At 41.6% G+C, this 19,759-nt stretch overlaps 1 protein-coding gene across 1 annotated transcript in view; it reads right to left on the bottom strand.

Annotated features, from left to right (window-relative positions):
* Nucleotides 1-19,268, bottom strand: part of LOC103182883 (collagen, type VI, alpha 1) — a 55,120-nt gene extending 35,852 nt beyond the window's left edge. The window contains 16 exon segments of the mRNA XM_007900054.2: nucleotides 130-192; nucleotides 2,719-2,781; nucleotides 3,466-3,519; nucleotides 4,570-4,614; nucleotides 4,755-4,781; nucleotides 5,991-6,017; nucleotides 6,134-6,178; nucleotides 7,098-7,151; nucleotides 7,562-7,606; nucleotides 7,711-7,731; nucleotides 7,835-7,855; nucleotides 9,076-9,189; nucleotides 10,080-10,239; nucleotides 11,765-11,968; nucleotides 18,286-18,415; nucleotides 19,027-19,268. Coding sequence (XP_007898245.2) covers nucleotides 130-192; nucleotides 2,719-2,781; nucleotides 3,466-3,519; nucleotides 4,570-4,614; nucleotides 4,755-4,781; nucleotides 5,991-6,017; nucleotides 6,134-6,178; nucleotides 7,098-7,151; nucleotides 7,562-7,606; nucleotides 7,711-7,731; nucleotides 7,835-7,855; nucleotides 9,076-9,189; nucleotides 10,080-10,239; nucleotides 11,765-11,968; nucleotides 18,286-18,415; nucleotides 19,027-19,126 — 1,173 coding nt within the window. The 5' untranslated portion in view covers nucleotides 19,127-19,268.
* Between the last annotated feature and the right edge of the window lie 491 nt (nucleotides 19,269-19,759).

The following is a 19,759-nucleotide window of genomic DNA, read 5'->3' as shown; positions in this document are numbered from 1 at the left end:
TCCCCCCTGTCTCACCCCCCCATCTCACACCCCGCCCCATCCCGGACACAAGTTTCGTTCTCCAGTCCTTTCTCTTCAATCACAAATTGCTTTTTAAATACAGAATAATAAATAATAACCACAACAAACCTTTTCCCCTGTTTTTCCAATCGATCCTTGCCTTCCTCGCTCTCCATTTACACCGGGTCGCCCCTGTTAAGAGAATTAAATAACCCTCTGAACATGTCCTGAATTTTGTATTCGAAGCTCAGTGCACTCGGATCACTAAAAATAAGACGGCATATCCCTCCACAAAGGCTATCCCATCGTGTAGCTGTGATATTTTAATAAAACACATTGTGTAGCTGTGATATTTTACAGTGCAAATCACATTCTGAAAATAAAATGACAGAAGAACGTCACTTAATCATGCGCCAACTATCCCCAGATCCATTGGTCTGCAGCAGATTCTGTGTCAAAGTACAGTCACTCAGCATAAGGTTTTAGTTCCTAGGATCGCGATTGTTCCTGAGCAACAAGTGGTGAAGAGATCCAATCCAGGCAAGTACAGCATGAGAGAGAGACACAGACATACAAACAGAGTTAAAGAGATGGAGAGAAAGAGAGAGAGACATACACACACACACATATACAGTTAGAGAGGCAGAGAGACACACAAACACACAACACAGAGTTAGAGGGGTAGATAGAGAGAAAAACACACAGAGTCAGATAGAGAAGGAGGTACTCTGATGTACAGAGACCGACACTATGGAACTCTCTGCCTCAATCTCTCCGCCTGGCCCACTCTTTGCCGTCTTCAATTGCACCGGAAGATCTTCCTTTTCGACTGTGCCTACAATTACTTCCTCCCTCCCCCCCCCGGCTTGGCGTCAAGCTCCAAGACGCTACCCCGCATGAAGTGCGCTATAAAAATGCTAATTGTTGTTTTAACATTCGCAGTGCGGCTGGTCTCGATTAGTGTGTGCTCTGCTGCACGTTACAGAAATAACTTTTCATTCTGTGTACTCACTGGGCCAAAGTGACAAAGTTGCTAAATTTAGGGAGCGCAGTAACCCAGCACGCATCGATACATGGGCTCGCCTCCTGAGCTGGGATTTCTGTAATGAGTTCACTACATTTGCCATACAGAGCAGCATGTTTCCTTAAAAGAGCCTTTTGTAAGACATTCATAAAATCAGAACTCATTTTAATCTCCTGGTAGACTGGCACAGCCTCACTTTATGACTTTGGAAAGGAAAAATGATGAAGTCAACAAGTCCGTAAAGTCTTATTACCTACTTCACATGCACTCACTCTGTGACTACTAATCAAGTTGTTCCAAACACAGCGGGCATCTGCACACAATATCCCTGGATAACCACATGTATCATCTGGTTATTCCTAACTGTGAACCCAGTTCCCGTATCCCCTCCCCCAGGTTATATTAACTGCCAGCAGAAAACATTTAAAACAAAATTTTTCTTCAAGATTTATTTTTAAAATTGTTCTTTACGAAGCGAGAATTAGGATGGGCTGACCATTGGCCTTGGAAGAAATCTATATTTCTCTGTAATATTTCTCTATTATTATTATTATTGTTGTAATTATCCCTGTGTTTGTTCACTTTGTTCTGAGGGGAGTTTACAGTGATGACACAAAGGCGATTGAATGAGCATTACTGACAAAAGCATGAAGTAAAATACAGAATCACTTTCAGCCCATCTCAGTCTTTGTTTATACTCCACATGAGCCTCCACCACTCCTTATAACCTCCTGTCCTTACTCACTGATGTATGTTAACAGGAAGAGGCCATTCAGTCCTTCACACCTGTTCTGCTGTTTCATTAGATTGTGGCAGATCTTTTAATCCCATTTCCCTGCCTTATTCCCACACCCATTTTCAACATCCCAATGGGTTCTTCCTGCTTTGCATCACCCGATCACTCTGTGCTACTATTGGTGGCTATATCTTTAGCCACTGTGTCCCTAACCTCTGAAGCTCCCTGCCCCATTTCCTCTGCCTCACCCCCACTAAATTTGGAATCAAAGTCTTGAGAGTTGGCTGGACAGAGGGGACTGTGCATGTAGAAGAGCCAGTACATATCCCAAGGCTCTTTTTTCTGGATCATCAGTGAACATTATCACTTCCTCAAGGTGTAATTTTTCAACTCCATTCACTAACTGAGCCCAAACCAGAACTCTAGGCTAGAACAAGAACATAAGAAGATAGGGACAGGAGTGGACCATTCAGCCCATCGAGCCTGTCCCGCCATTTTAATAGTTTTAATGGATTGTGTCTGACCAGCCCTTCCAATAGATCATTTACCTATGAAAACATAACTTAAAGAAGTTCAAAATCAGAAGGTAATGAACATTCCAGCATGATGTGCATTTAAATAAAGTGGATTAGCTCCATTTGTTCTTGGAGGCTTAACGGCATAATGTTATGTTATTTTGTCGCCGATTACATCTGCCACCAACAAATCTCCTCTGTAACAACTCGTACTCACTCCAGCACCTTGCAAAGGATTTGCAACACCGAGCAGTGATTCTCAGGGTCAGGGCCTGTCTTCGGCCCCACAGTCAAACACAAATACAAACATTGCTAAGTGACGTCAGCCTGGAAATCGTTACAAAATCTGTTCACAAAGTTAACAGCATTGAAGAGGATTAACTTTGCTCAAACTCTGCGTCACATCACTCCATTATATAATACACTTTTCGATGGAATTATACCTTTTCTCCTTTGCTTCCAAAGGGACCAGGATCTCCTTTGGGACCCAGAGGTCCTGTGAGACCCTGTTGAACAGAAAACACAGTCAAAACACATTCAAACCCGCATTCATTCAATCTAACCAAAACCAGACAGGCCTGCTTTACGGGATATCTGAATTATATATCTTCTATTCACACCCACCTGAATGCAGTTGACTGCACATTGCATATAAATAATACTCACACTCAATGTAGTGGCTCATAGATCAAAAAATCTCAAAGCGCTTTGTGGAAAGAATCGCTTTAAAGTGTGGTGAATATTATGTTTTCAGCTGTTTTGCCATTGACCTCTGGAACTCCCTCCCTCTCACTTGCTCTCTATCCGTCTTTAAATCCTTCCTAAAAATCTCTTTGATCATACCTACATTCACCCCCCTTTACCCCTCCTCCTCTGCTTTTCTTGGCAACTGACGCGTCCTTGTGAAGCGCTGAGGCAATATCCTATAATAAATGCAAATTGTTGCTGTTGTTTTTGTGTGGTATGTGGCAGGAGTTTATGGGTGAACTGTTTTCCCTTCATTCTAAGTCAGTGGGAGAGATTTCCACTGTTTTAGTGCCTGTTTTCTCCTCCTACGCTCATTCCCTAACTATGTTGTGTTACTACATCACTAAGCTCCAAAGGGAAGAATGGGATCAAATGGACCAAAATGGTCTCTGAAACCTTTTCAAGACAAATTTCACAGCTTGAAGGAAGAGTATCATACTTACATCAAACCCTGGGGATCCCTTGCAGCCTGGTAGACCAGGATATCCAGAATCACCCTGATCAAATAAAATAGTTTAGCATCATTGCGTCAGTTTACATCAAGCTAGATATAAAATGATACACCTATTATATGCGTATTACAGCTTGTATTATAGAAAGTCAACAAGGATACTTTTAAATGCACTGTAATAGTAATATGATTCGTGACACCCACATTACAGAATTGCTCACTGGAGATAGAGAGGCACTTGTGTTATCTAACTTGTATGAAAATGCACTGTTGTTTAGTCAAATAAGCTGGAAGACCAGGAGAGATCAGTTAATACAGCGCCTGCCAAATTAGTAACAAAGGAAAAAATATATTAAAAACAAATTTTTAATCTTGAAGACAAGAATAAAATTGGTCTGCTGTAAATCCCTTGTGCCCTTGACTGCTAACCTGAAGGTGTTTGCCTGGCCTTACAGCTTAATTTATAGAAGAAATGAATAAAAACACCAAACACACTAGAAAAGTGTGGAGTGTGGAGTCCTGTAGCTCAGTGGTTAGAGCACTCGCTTTGCAAGTGAGAGACCTGAGTTCAATTCCAGGCAGCGCGAAACCTTGGGCAAGTTTCCTTACTCCACACACAATAATAATAATCCCTCCAAAATCAAAAACAATAATAAATTGGTCATTTTTCAATCCATGACTGTTTGTGGGACATTGCTGTGCGCAATTGGCTGCCATGTTCGCCCACAAATATACAGTCAATTCACTTTACAGTATGTTCTGTGAAGCGCTTTGGGACGTCTAGAAGGCGTGAAAAGCGCTATATCAAATGCAAGGATTATTATTATTATTACTAAAAATCACCTTTCAGCATATTTGATTTTTTATTTCTTGTGGTAATGGCCAGTTCGATTCAAATTACTTTCTTCATATCTCTGTCTGTCAGTCTACAGTAAGCCTGTCTATAACTCTCTTTAGGATTTGTTTCAGGTGATAATTAATATGGGACTGATGTACTGCTGTGCAGTTAGAAATGTCACGATTGGCAGTTGGTCTTTCTCTATAATAGGTTTCTCTGTATTTGCAAAGAGGTTTCTCTGTATTCAGATGGTCTTACCTTCTCACCATCTCTGCCATCCTTTCCAGGAGTTCCCTTCTCACCCTACAGTCACCAGCCAGAACACAAAAAGAGATCAGTTAATACAGAGCCAACCAAAGCGCCTGGTTCTTTATTTTTAAAACCAGGTCTAAAACAGGAATACGTGAATCTTGAAAATATTAAAATAAAAGTGATCTACTAACCTTCCCTCCTTTGTGTCCTCGAATACCCTGAAAGTGAAGCATAACCAGTTTAACAAACCAAATTCTTCACAACATTACCATTTCACCGCAGCATCCAGTATTATCTCTAAACTGGATTGAATGAATCCTGCTCCTCATTCCATCATCACTCCGTCGATGCACATTTTTCCTCCAACCTCAATCTACCAGGCCAAACACGCAAACCAAAGGAATAAAAGGTAGGTTCCTTGGATTTTGTGGGCATCTGACACACAGTCACAAAGCCATCACCATGGTCAAGGGTTTGCAGAGCAAACTACTGAGAGATGCACATAGGTGAACTTTCAGCCACTTTGGCCCATGCCCCCCGCCTCGAGATCTCTCTTCTGAAATTCCTCTGTCTCGCACCCTTCGTCTCTGCCCATCTCCCTCCCAGCTCAGGCTGCTCTCCTTCTCTCTATAAGAGATGTTCTCCTTTGCGAAAGGTGCTACATAAGTGAATAATGTTATTGCTGAGCAACGTCTTGGAGCCAACCTCGCCCCAAAGAGATCCTCCTTCTTCTCCCGCTTCCCCCCTGGATAGTCACTAATGATAGGGTCATCAGACAACTGAGAAGTGAAGGTCTGAGCCCCCACTAGGTGGGTACTGGGTACCAGGAACGCCTCACGAGCGGCACAGTGAGCAGCACAACTCAACATGAAATAGGTGAGAGCATTCCCAGGACACTAGAAGAAACTCCAGCCCTATAGCACTTCCCCAGAACTTCATCTGATCATCGGCCTGGACTGTGAGCTTGAAGACCCAAAGATGGGCTTGAAGCAGCCGAGAGATCTGAAAACCAGGCAAGGATAGACCATAAAGTCACCATCACAACGTGGTGCATCCATGGCCTAAATGATCTGGGATACTCACGTTTGTGTTAAGTAGGGTATTTCAGCCTTAAACCCCTCCACAGAATCGCCTCACCCTACCTCTGCAACCTCTTGAAACCCGACAAACCCAACCGCTCCCGCTCCCTTCACTCAGAAGTCACCAATCTGCTTCATACCCCATGTCCTACCTGCCGCACCATCGGTGGGGGGGCTTTCCACCTAATTGTCCCCAATCTCTCAAATTCCATCCCAGTTTTGTAATAAGAAGGCATATCATTTGACTTGTGAGATTACCAATTACAGCGCAGTTCTGCACCCCATTCGATTTGGAATTTACTAATAAAAATAACCTTCAGAAAGCTGAAACTTCTGCCAAGTACATACCTTTTCACCACGATCTCCCTTGTCGCCCTGTTGTCGAGAAAACAGAAAACACCATATTAGGAAAAAGAGCATTAAAAGAATTCGGCCTTAGCAACGTGCGACAAGTGACTGTGTCACAAGACAGCGTAACTGCAAATACATACCTTCATGCCAGGATGACCAGCGGGACCCAGATCACCAATTAATCCCTGAAAGAGGAATGACACAGCTTTAGAACTCAAATGACAGCCAGAAATCATTAATAGCTAAATCAACAGAGTCTTCATGGGAAACATTAGACTGGACTACAAAGCAATGAGATTTTCTTTCTGTATGAAATATTAAATATCAGCTCTGAATAGTGTGGTAGGATATCAGCTGTGTACAGTGTGGTTAGTTATCAGCTCTGAACAGTGTGGTAGGATATCAGCTGTGGACGGTGTGATTAGTTATCAGCTCTGAAGAGTGTGGTAGGGTATCAGCTGTGTACAGTGTTAGTTATCAGCTCTGAACAGTGTGGTAGGATATCAGCTGTGTACAGTGGTTAGTTATCAGCTCTGAACAGTGTGGTAGGATATCAGCTGTGTACAGTGGTTAGTTATCAGCTCTGAACAGTGTGGTAGGATATCAGCTGTGTACAGTGGTTAGTTATCAGCTCTGAACAGTGTGGTAGGATATCAGCTGTGTACAGTGTGGTTAGTTATCAGCTCGGTACATTGTGGAAGGATATCAGCTTGGTACAGCGTGGTAGGATATCAGCTCGGTACAGTGTGGTTAGTTATCAGCTCTGTACATTTGTATAAAATAATGATAGCACTGTGCAGCAGAAAGCCAGTGTGGCTTCAAGGTCTTACAGGAAAGTAACTGAATAAATGCACCATTTTGTAAGAAGGCTGGGTTAGAAACAGCACCAGTCCAATAGCCCTTATTGAAACATTACACTCATATGATGCAAAATTGACTTTGGAAGAACCTGTTAACATAGCAATAAGAAAAGGGTCATTGATAAGACACGGGAATGTACAAACTGTAGAATGTACAATTATGGTCTGTCTGTCTGAGGTTCTTGGTGCTGGACAGTGTTTACTGTAATGATGGGAGGTGGAGAAAGCTGAGTGTGATACCCACCGGGGGTCCGGGAACACCTGCAGGACCGTGTGGGCCCCGACGACCGTCCGATCCCTGTTGGAAAATAAAGAAATGATCTACATTGTAGATTCTCTTCAAGCGTTTGTATCATTTCCACACATGCACGAGATAGTACACAGACGCTCACACACATCAATAGAGATGCTCACACACACAGTCTCATCAACACACACACACACACACAGTCCCATCAATAAACACACACACATAGTCCCAACGGCACACACACACAGTCCCATCAACACACACACACACAGTCCCATCAACACACGCACACAGTCCCATCAATACAGATGCTCATGCACAGACAGCCCCACCAATTCAGACACACAGTCACATCAACACTGACTCACGCACTCACGGTCCCACCAACACACACACAATCCCATCAACACAGATGCTCACACATACATACAAACAGTAAGAAGACTCAAGACACTGACCTTTGTCCCTGGATCACCATGAACACCTGGAATTCCTCTTTGTGCCTATAAAGATGTAAGATTTGACAGATGTAAAACATCCTGATCCAACAAGTTACCAGAATCTCAATTGTTTGTAAATGAATGCGGTTTGACATGAAAGCACCTACCTGACATTCAAAGGAGCAGCACTGCAGAGCAAAAGGAAAACAGAATTAGTTTATGCAGGTTTAAACAGATAAAGTAAACGGCACTGAAATGTAATTGAGACAAAAAGTATCTTGTGAAACATACCACTGGCTCCACCTCCTTGTACTGAAAACAAGGAGAAAGAAGAGATTAGAAATGATTTGAAACTTTACAGAAGTGAGGTTGCAAAGCAGTGGCAAGGTTTAAAGGATAATTGGTTAGATTATTTTACAGGACAAAATCTGGGCAGTTCATTCATAGCCTCCACTGGCTATAGGTTGAGCCTGGTGTTTACTCCCAAAATACAGTCACTAAAACACATTATATTTGTGTCACGCCTTTCACGTCTGGGGGACATCCCAAGGGGTTGGACAGTCAAGGATTTGCACCTGCGCTGGGGTTGGGATCAGAATGGGGTGGAGGGCAGGAAGAGTGGGGGTGGGGGGTGACCGAAGGCGCAGCTGAAGAGGAGGGTCTTGAGATGGGCCTTGAAGGAAGCAACGGAAGGGGTGAGGAGAAGGGGCTGTGGGACAAAGTCCCAAAGGGTGGAGGCAGAAAGTCCCTTAACACTTAGTGAACTTAGTAGTCTTTATAGATTTTCAAACAGATGGAAACAGTTTTGTAAAATGTGGGATTCTATTGTTCATTGAAAAAAAGTTTTTAGCATGTAAATACTTCCCCTACTGCATTAACTGAGCCTTTAGTTTAATAGTCTTGCTCTATTTAAAAGCTAAAGGTCTGTTTGCCTACGCAAACAGGATCATGCACTTTACAGAAAACTGTTTGTAATAATAATAATAATAATAATAATAATCCTTGCATTTGATATAGCGCTTTTCACGTCGGGAGGACGTCCCAAAGCGCTTCACAGAATATACTGTAAAGTGAATTGACTGTATATTTGTGGGCGAACGCGGCAGCCAATTGCGCACAGCAATGTCCCACAAACAGTCGTGGATTGAAAATGACCAATTTATTATTGTTTTTGGTTTTTGGAGGGATTATTATTAGGCGTGTGGAGTAAGGAAACTTGCCCAAGGTTTCGCCCTGCCTGGAATTGAACTCAGGTCTCTCACTTGCAAAGCGAGTGCTCTAACCACTGAGCTACAGGACTCCACTTTTGTAGCGCTTTAAGACGTTTTCACATGATCTATATTATCTGAAATGATTATTGTTATTATATTAATATTTTGCTTCCAGCATGCTCCAATGCCAGTAAGTTGGAGGCTTTAACCCATGTCTTAGCTTGGGCCTCTCTAGAGGTAAAAGCCAGCATTCTGGATTTATGTCTTCAGTTATATTGTTACCAAATGTCCTTCTTAAAATGAGTAGAAGTGAATACTTACTATTGTTTCCAGAATGGTCCTGATTGTGTTATTCAACTCCACCTCTTGGAAAGAGGTGGCTGTGAAATTCCGTCGATATGTGATGTCTGAAGCAATGAGATTCAGCCTAGCTTCCTGCAAAAATAACATAAAGGGCGATAATATCACACTTAACGGTTAGGTTTAAAACGTTCCTTTCTTCTTTATCTGCCTTTTTTTAAGCATTCTCCATTATTGAGTCAAGAAGACAATAGTTTTAGCTCTAAGACTTGTATTATGCAAGATGACCCAGGGCCAGCTTGACTCTCTATGCTCTCTCTCACCACAATGGGAAGGAGATGTGAGCATGTTTCACTGTTACTCTCAGTGTCACGGTCAAACACTCTCCCTCAATGGTCGAATGGTCTGCCTCTGTGCTGTAACGTTCTACAATTCTAAGCTACAGCATAGAATTACATAAACATGGAGCACAATATCATCGTCTTCATAGAATCATAGAATTACACAGCACAGAAGGAGGCCATTTGGCTCATCGTGTCTGTGCCGGCTCTTTGAAACAAGCTATCCAATTCAATCCCACTCCCCCGCTCTCTTCCCATAGCCCTGCAAACTTGTCCTCCCCAAATAATTATCTACTTCTCTCTTAAAAATTGTTATCGAATCGGCTTCCAACACCCTTTCAGGCAATGCATTCCAGATCCAAACAACTCACTGTGTGAAAATATTTCTCCTCACCTCCCCTCTGATTCTCTTAACAACTATTTTAAATCTGTGCCCTCGGGTTACCGACCCACCCACCAGTGGAAATAGTTTCTCCTTCTTCACCCTATCGAATCCCTCATAATTTTGAAAACCTCCACCAAGTCTCCCCTCAACCTTCTCTGCTCCAAGGAGAATAATCCTAGCTTGTCAAATTGATTTAGAAATAGTTATTAAATCAATGCGTCCAACACAGCAAATCGCTTCAAGTGAGCAAAACTTGGGAGCAGCAGTAGGCAAACACGTGCGCTACTTGTTCTACGTACCAGGTGATCTGGAGTAATAGCCACGGAAAAGATCTTTATCCCCTGGTTCTTTGCATCAGATACTGCAGACTCCAACCCCCCGCACGGCTCCTTATACCCTTCGATTGGGTGTCCATCTGTGACCACGATCATGTACTTATTCTCCCGATGGTGAGAGCCACTGGAGTGAGAAACAGTCTAAGGTCCTTACAGAGTCAGTTTTTTCCTTATCAGTGTAAAACTAAAGGACAGAGAGGACCAGGGAGGTTGTTGTATTTTAGCACATTACCCAGATCTGAGAAGAATGCTGACAAGATATAATTGTATTCATGTATAACTGGGTCAATAAGCACCTTAGGATGTCCTCCCGACGTATGTAATTTTGTATTTTGTAATAAACAGCCCCAACTTAAAATGTGAAACATCCTAAGAATAGGGCTCTTGCGAATGAAGGAATTGTACTGTGTGTTGCAAGAGCGCAGTGATCCTAAGATTGGTTCGGATGAAGAAGGTATTTTGAACCATTTGATCTCATCCTTCTTCCAGAATATCCACCCTACCATCGTTGGTCCTCTCACCACTGAATCAAGCTGGGGGTGTTTCTAACAGAGTCCAGAAATCCTGAAATTGCCCTTTGGAACCCTGAAACTTGTGTTCTCTTGTCCTGTTGTCTCGATGGATACAAGAGTGTGGGAAGGTGTCATGGATGGAGGGCAGGAGCAAAGTGGCATGTTACAGCAATTAAGTGATGTGGGAGTCTGTCTTACACTGGATGCTAAAGATTAGCATCCTTCCATCATTATGGTGGGAATTAGCAACCAAAGCCCCTCACAGCTTTACAGCAATAAAAGAAGGAACTGAGGCCTCTAATGCAATCATTAAAACTTCAGTGCTGTTCTATTCATTTCTGTAATGGTATTTCCCATTGCAATATTATAATTAAGCAATAAATTTAGCAATCGGCAGATGCTGTGCTCCCTCTAAGAAAGTAAAAGTACCTAATAATGGCAAATTAGTCAATAACAAGTGAGTTGGGATTTGATGATGGAAAACAGATGGTGGAAATAAATAGACATGTTCTCTTTTGGAGAGTAGGAAGTAATTAGCTTACACAAGGTTCTGTTCTAAGTTCTCTACAGTACACAGTGAGCTTTCAGCCATTCTGAAACTCCATCCCAGAGTTCCACTGACTCGCTCCCTTCCCCCTCCCTCCATTTTGAAAGCCTATATCAAGACTTGCTTCTTTGACCGTATTTTAAGTCTTCTTTTCCCTCACCACCCTCTTTGGCTTCCCATCCCCCCACCTCAGATGCCCGACAAGCAGTGTGAAGCACTTTGAGATGTCCTCCCAAAGTGAAAAGCTCTGTATAAATGTAAATTGTACTGTTCCTAAATTATGTGATACCCATGATAACAGCAACAGTAGAAACATAGCACTATTGAGGTACCTCTAACATTGACTATGGAATAGGTCATGTGGGCACAGGAGCAGTATAGGTGTGAGTCAGGTACCCTTCATAGCCAGAAGAATAGAGATCTGAGGTAGCATTGATGTAGATTTGATGTTGACAATGGATATTCTGTTGCTTGCACTAATACAGCTCCCTTCATTTCAATGTATTCCGTCCCTTTATTTCAATCTCCCAGAAGTTGTATAAAGAAAACAATTTTGTTCTCCATTGACTAAATATTGAAAATGCTCCTACCCTAGTAGAAGTTCTTCAGCACCTTTCTGTATAGCACAGTCCGTGTATGTGCCTTTCCCAATGAAATTCACGTCCTGGACCTTTGTCTTCATAATCTCCTTTTGATTGTCTGTCATGTGGAAAAGCTCAGCAATCATCATCACTTCGTCACTGTAGTGCAGAGCCCCAGCGTTCCATTCCAGATTCTGATCACATCGGAAGTACCTGAAAGAACCGTACAGATTCACTGACATTAACCGCACTATGTAATTGACAGGAAATGCCCTTGGTCGTATACATTTTGATCTTCAGCCCTTGCAAAGAAAATAATTCCCAATTTGTCAAAAATGAACCTCAAAAGCGTTACATAACTTCACGTACTGAAAACCCTTAGTAAACTTCAGAGGGAGTGACCCCTTCTGGATGGGTTGTGTGATTGTAAAAGTATTGAACGATCACTTTTGAGGCTTTCAATTGATTAGTTTAACTCTAAGGTATTGATTGGGTTTGTTGTACACGTTTCAATTTGTTGGGGAGGCCCTAACCAGGGAATATAAGTGCAAGATAGTGACTAAGGGGAGCTGAAAGAGAATTTGGGAGGAACTTCTTCATGCAGAGGGTAGAGAGAATGTGAAATCGCTGCCTGAAGTGGAGATTGAAGCAGAGAGTATAGTATTGATGCATTTAAGAGGAAGCTCGATAGTCACACAAGGGAGAAGGGAATAGAAGGGTATGGGAGGGAGTAAGCTCTGGGTGGGGATTCGTGATGAGTATAAAGACCGACACAGATTGGTTGGGCCGAAGGGTCTGATTACGTGCTGTACAGTTTATATGAATCTATGTTGTGAATAGTTACAAATGCTTTGGACCAGCCAGAACCTGGCATCCAATTTGAACATATTCCCAGGTACTGGATACTCTGTGAGTGCCACAGCTGAGATTGGGAGCTCGCACCCTGTGGAGAATTGTGATTGAAAAAGCAGCATAGTGATCCATGATTTTGTGGAGTCCTGTAGCTCAGTGGTTAGCGGACTCGCTTTGCAAGCGAGAGACCTGAGTTCAATTCCAGGCAGAGGGCGAAACCTTGGGCAAGTTTCCTTACTCCACATGCCTAATAATAATCCCTCCAAAACCAAAAATAATAATAAATTGGTCATTTTCAATCTACGACTGTTTGTGGGACATTGCTGTGCGCAATTGGCTGCCGCGTTCGCCCACAAATATACAGTCAATTCACTTTACAGTGTGTTCTGTGAAGCGCTTTGGGACGTCCTCCCGATGTGAAAAGCGCTATATCAAGTGCAAGGATTATTATTATTATTATTATTATTTTACCACAAAACAAGGAGCAATTTTACCTTTTGTTACAATGGATTATCATTCATTGCACTCTACAGTAAATCCTGTGAAGCCCTTTGAGACGCTCTCCTGAATTGAAAGGTGCTATATCAAATACAAGGATTTTATTATTATTAGCGGCAGCTTCTGTAGGTTCTAACAGCACAGATGGCATCACTGCTAGTAGCTTTTACCTACAGTGTGGTGTACTGGACAATGTGCTGTTTCTGCCACCGTGCTTCCAATGCAACCCACGGCTAGCTCCATGGAATATGCAAAGAAAACAATCCTGGGTATGGCCAACACCTTTTTCCCACCCCTTTTTAATGTTGCTCCTGCTTCCTTATGTAATGCCTTTTCATTAAATTAAATTGCCTCAAAGCACTTAACAAGTATCCATTACTCTGCACCAACGTCTAAGTGTATGTCCCACTTCAGAACTTGAGCTTAAAGTACAGAGCAGTGAAGTCCTGGCAGAATGTTGCTGGAGGAGTTCTGGTGGAGCCCTTCACATGAAACATTAAAGTGAGGTCCTGTCAGTTCAAGTGGATGTCAACGATCTTAAGGCTATTCAAAATCAGTGGGGCATTTCTGCCTATGTCTCAGACAGCAATCCTCACAATATATTGGTCATTCACCTCCTGGCTGTTAGTGGGACCTTGCTGTGTGCAAATTGACTGCTGCGTTTGCCTATAAAAACAATCACTTCACGGAAATTAGCCATGAAATGACTTGCAATGTCAGTGTTGTCAGCACTATATCTAATTCCAAGATTATAATGTGCATGAAACTGACAGAGCTTGTTTTTCTATCTGCTCCCATTGGCCCTTGGTCTTATCCCTGTTTGGCAACTCACCAGATTTGCTGGCTGAAATCAGGAATTCACCATATAGGGAATTACAAATACCCATTTCCAAGCACACTCCTTAGTACAACCCCTTAATATCGCTGAACTGCGGTGAGATCCACTTCTATCTGAGTATCAGAGATGCAGTGAGTACTCAGCTCTAACGTTTCTTTTTTCTTTTTTTAATATTTTCCTTTCACATTTCTGACAGGTGGGTCATTAACCAGAGGACATCAACTCAATATAATTGGCTAAAGAACCAGAGGGGAGATGAGGAGAATTTTTTTTTACACAGAGTTGTTACGGTCTGGAATGCACTGCCTGAATCAAGTGGTGGAAACAGATTCAATAACAACTTTCAAAAGGGAATTGGATAGGTACTTGGAAAGGAAAAACTTGCAAGGATATGGGGAAAGAGCGGGGGGATGGGACTGATTGGGTAGTTCTTCCAAAGAGTCGGCACAGGCACGATGAGCTGAATGGCCTCCTTCTGTTCTGTAATATTCTATGGTTCTATTCTATGATTCTATGAGGTTAGACAGCTGTGCCTTCCAATATTTTTCATTCTTATTTCAAGCTGTGTTTTTTCATTGGAGTTTGGGGAAGAAATCTGAACGTATTCGATTGGTAACAGTTTGGGATTTTCAAAAATAATTTTCTGCTCTGCTAGGTTCTGGCCAGAATGCGAAATGCACAGTACTACACTTTACAGTAAAATCTGCAAAGCGCTTTGTGACGTGCTCCAGAAGTGAGAGGCCCTTTATCAATTGCAGTGATTTATTTTTATTACAAAAGAAAAAAGAAGATATGTTGAGCTGCTCAGGAACACCTGCTTCTGAGAAGGTAGTTATAGTGTCAGAGAAATATCACCACAACCATTCGTGGCTGTGCTATGCTAGTTCCCCTAAGATGCTTTCTTCTCTAATCCATTCACATACTCCTCTTTATATCTTCATTCTATGACAGATATTCTCTCTGACTCGCTCCAACTCTCCCCCTTTAAAAGTCCCCCTGAAGAATTAATTCAGCCTTTGACTGCACTTTTCGCCTTTCCCCCTCCCACGCTCCACACCTCCCCAAGCTAAGTTGGTTAGTGAACTGTGTGAAGCGCTTTGAGATGTCTTCTCAATGTGAAAAGCACTATATAAATATGAACTGTATTGTAAATCGTATTGTAATTTCAGGAAGTTATGTTAGCACACAGGAAGTGACAATCATGGCGACCTTACGAACAGGAACTTGGCCATTTATGTAATCAAAGTTCTCTACAATTCAGAAAGCATGAATACAGCATTCTATGGTGTGATGATAGATAGGCAAGATCAGAAGCAGTAATATAGCTTCTTAAATTGTGATGTTCCTTCATTATGGACATGATCCACTGAAGGGTCTAATTTGCATTATTTCTTAACAGAAAATATGTAATGAATTTGTAAAACACTTGAATGTGCTGAGGAATACATTCTTCGGAAAATAATTACACGGTATTTACTTTTTGTTGTTAAGAAATCTGCAAAGGAAAATACAGCCATTAGGCATCTATAGAGATTTCACTCTGTGAGACGTTTCGACCGAATGATAAGACTCCATATCAAATGCCAGGATTATTGGTGACCAAAATGTCATGATAACTACTGTAATATCTAAAAACAAACAAAAAATCATAATTTCTTTAAGATTTATTAGACATTGTAATGGTATCACAACTTTTTGGTCACCCAGTACATTGAATTTAGATACGGAGTATTCTTAATGAAAATGTCACAGTGTCCCAAATGCGCTTAGGTATATAAGGTGGAATACCAACTGTTATAATTTAATTACAACTAATCTATGTCATTTACAGCAGGATTTGCAAATGATTAGTAATCATGAAATACTACAGGTAACCAGATGTGTATTATGCCAATCTGCAGGAATTCCACTCTTACACAGCTGGAAAATCAGGTCCTGACATTTAGTATAGAGATATTACTGTCCACACAATCTACGGCTCTGCTCATCTTTATGAACACTGTGCATAGTGAGGTTGGGGAAGGGATGAGATGAAGAGGGAAAGGTGTCTCTAAAGTGCAATGGCACAGTCAGATTCAAACCATTTCCATTCTACCCTTTATAGGTAAGAGCTCTGCCATTGAATTAAATGGGAAATAGAAGTTGCCAGTCGGGCAGCGATAAAACAAGTACATTGAGCCCAAACTCCAAAATGGTGCAAGTCAGTGCTGGAATAACTAGAGAAATGCTCTGCTCTGTAAACAGCTTAAACTCTGACAGGCTGCTTTGGCAAAACACAATCATTCACAGACCTGCTTCAAACAGGGTGGAATGGAATTCGATTTTTGCCACTAAATTAAGCAACTTTGGCATTTGCGTTTTAAATGTCATGCACAATCAAACACCATTGCAGAGGTTCTGTTATTCCATTAATATTCTCAGGCACAGGGGAAAGGATGTGCATTAGACACGTATTCCTAGTGAGACTATTTGGCTTGGGTGGAGGGGGGAGAGGGGGAGTTGATCAGTTGGGTGTCTGGCACATGTGGAAACCCATCACCATGCTTCAAGAGTATCCAAACCGGACTGAGAATTCCATATCTGCATGCCATCACCACGGCCGGTTAAGTAGGTTCTGTAGAGGGACCTAAATTGCTTACAATGTGTGACAAACCTGCCACATTAACAGAACTGGTTGTAAGAAGGGTTTGGCCACTTATTGTGATTCCATGAAGATCTCCCATTGGGGTTAAAATAATGATAATCCTTGCATTTGATAAGGCATCTTGACACAACTTCAAAACTTCCAACGTTTTGGTCTGAAGTGTACTGATTGTGTATTTAGGGCAAATGTTTGGGTGTATTTGCACCCCCAAATGTCCCACAAACAGCCATAAAGTGATGATCAATTTAGCTGGAGGATTGCCTGCCAGGACACCGGGAGAAATCTTTTTGAATAGTGCCACGGGATTTTTATCACGCACCTGAACAGGAAGACAAGACCTTGGTTCACCATCTCACCCAAAGGACAGCATCTCCAACAATGCAGCGTTCCCTCAGCACTGCACTAAAGTATCAGCCTAGATCTGGAACCCAAAGCCCTAACATGAGACTTGAACCCACAACCTTCTGAACCAAAGGCGAACGTGCTACCAACTGCTCTAGGCTGGCTTGTACAAATTAATAGTTCACGACACAGGTCTCCATTTTGTCTTATAGTCTATCATTATGGTAAACCTTGGAGGGCTCTGTTGAATGTGGCTGCATTTTACAGGCAAGGTCAGCTTATGGAGCTGCCTCTGTTTACGCCACCTCTTAATCCTCCCCCAAACTAATGTAGTTTAATATAGATACTAAGGTCTACATTTCACCTTGTTCCCACCATTAAGGCATTGTCCCCTTTGTGCATTTGTATCATGCGTCCATCCCTCTACCAATGGATTGGCCAAAGAAAGAGTGTGAGAGAGAGTTACTAGCTTGCTCTCTCCCCTCCCCTTCCAGATGTGATCAGGACCTCAGCGTGCAGAGATTCAGAGCCAAGAACCTATCCTCTCCTGTTCTTCCCCACACTGGATTGGTAACCCATGAGCTCTGTTATTACGCTATCATTAACATTATTTCTATTTTCTATTTGTCTCTGAGCCAAATAGTCTCTGAGCCTTATAGTATGGAAACAGGTCCACCTAGTACATGCCTGTGTTTATACTCCACAATAATCTCAAAGCCTCCTACTTCCCTCTCCTACATCCCTCCATTCCTTTCTCCCTCATGGTTGTATTAAGTTTCCTCTTGAATACATTGATGCTCTTTGAGTGAGCGCTGTGAGTTCCACACTCTCAACACATTCAACATAACATTACATCTATTGTATTGACAAACTGTGAGAAACATTCACTGTAGTTACTGATTCCCTTGCAAATCCCTTTGAGTATATCCTGTGAAGCACTTTGAAACATCTCAACAACATGATAAGGCCCTATATCAAATGCAAGGATTATTATATAACCAGATGAGACTAGACTGTAAGATTTGCAAGGGAATCAGTAGCTACAGTGAATGTAGGTAACAAGGCAACTCTGTGACCTGGTATACAATGGCTAATTAAGGCCACTTAACTGATGGGAAGTTGGGAGCGCCACACAGTCAAGTTCCTAGCTAACAGCAAAGCAAGGATGGAAACTGAGAGATAGGGAGAGATCTCAAAAGAAAGCAGAAAAATCCACAGTGAAAACGTTTCCGAGCAAGTCCTCTTCCTATTCAACCTGCAAATAAGCAGCACCACCTTCAGTTTGCAAAGAGAACAACAATTTCATATCTCTCCCATGTTACTGATTTGCAGACGAGAAAAGGAAACAATAATTACCTGTTGTTCAAATTGTCAATGAAGTTTCTGGTGAATTTCTTCACCAGATCCACAAGGTATCCATACGGTTGAACTCTTAAAGCGACACTCTCAGATGTATCCAGCACAAAGAACAAATCAACAGGGCAGTCTGTAAGAGTAAAATGAAGATGGAGTTTAAGTCTAACATTTAGAGAATGCCAGAATCATTTTTAACACTTAAGATATATTACACTTGAATTTTAATCTTATAATGACTTCCCTTAATGTGACGGCCCGGCCAATATTGTAATGCAGATTAAAATTACTATTCTCAACAACCAGTTAAGAAATCATTTCATTTTCTCGGACAAGCAGAATTGTTGCAAGCATGATTTCTGGAGATTTTATTATTTAAAAAAGTCACAAATATGTAACTTAAAAAAACTTACAGAAAGGCAAAGGGACCATTCACTGGTTTAACTAATTCCAGCCAGATTGGTATCCAAGGTTGTTTTTTGGTGTATAATAAACATCAAACCACAGACATGAATATGATTTTAATTAAAATAAAAAATAATGTAAATCAATTGTTCTCATCGAACTGAGTACCCCACTTTGCCAAGTTGCTCAGTTTCAAAATGCAAAGATGATTTTTACAAACACTGTTGAAGTTACTTCAGTTGAATGGAAAACAAGAGCAAACCGTTTAAACCATCAGCGATTCTGGTGAATTTCACAAGGAGTTTAAATTCCTTAAGAAGTGGAAATCAAAGCACTTACCTCCATGATATACATTGTTGCCCTGAACATACGGCTGAGCTTGCAGGAAGTTCCACATCCAACAAAGCTGGAGTAAAGTTAGCAATGTTTTGGAAGTCATGATTCCTTCTGTTCGGTTGTGATCATTTGCTGATCACAGAGATTGAGGGAGAAACAAGAGGAAATGGAGTTAAACGCAGAGAGAGAGACTTCTGAAGGTAGCTGGAAGTCGTTGCTCTGCTGCAAGCGGAGATCAACTGCCAAGGAGGCTGGCTTTAGTGGCCAGACTGTTATTGGTATATACATATCATCATCTCAAAGTAGCTTTGCTTTGAAGTTCAACCCCGGCAGATGCTCACTTTACTGAAAAATAATGATAAAAATTAGTTTTACAAAATTACATTCTGCACAAGCTTCAAAAAATGCATGCAACTCTTATTTTCTTATAATGTAATTATATTTAATTTAAGTTTCAACTATTTCCAGTCGAGAACCCCCCTTAAGTCCCCCCGAGCCTACACCCAGAAATGTTTGGAACTTTTCTATTCCCAGTTTCACAAAGTAACAGTAAATGAACATATTAATATTATTAGTAATAATAGCAATCATTTGATACAGCGCCTTTTTATGTCAGAAGGATACTTCAAAGCGCTTCATAAGATTTACTGTAATGTGTAGTGACTGTGTTTTTTGGGCGAGCATGACAGCCAATTTGCGCAGAGCAATGTCCCACAAAGAGCTGTGAAGTGTGAGA

The sequence above is a fragment of the Callorhinchus milii genome, unplaced genomic scaffold (assembly GCF_018977255.1).
Source record: "Callorhinchus milii isolate IMCB2004 unplaced genomic scaffold, IMCB_Cmil_1.0 Scaffold6, whole genome shotgun sequence".
NCBI lineage: Eukaryota > Metazoa > Chordata > Chondrichthyes > Chimaeriformes > Callorhinchidae > Callorhinchus > Callorhinchus milii.
The sequence above is the reverse complement of the archived record's forward strand: the minus strand, read 5'-3'. Positions and strand labels throughout refer to the sequence as shown.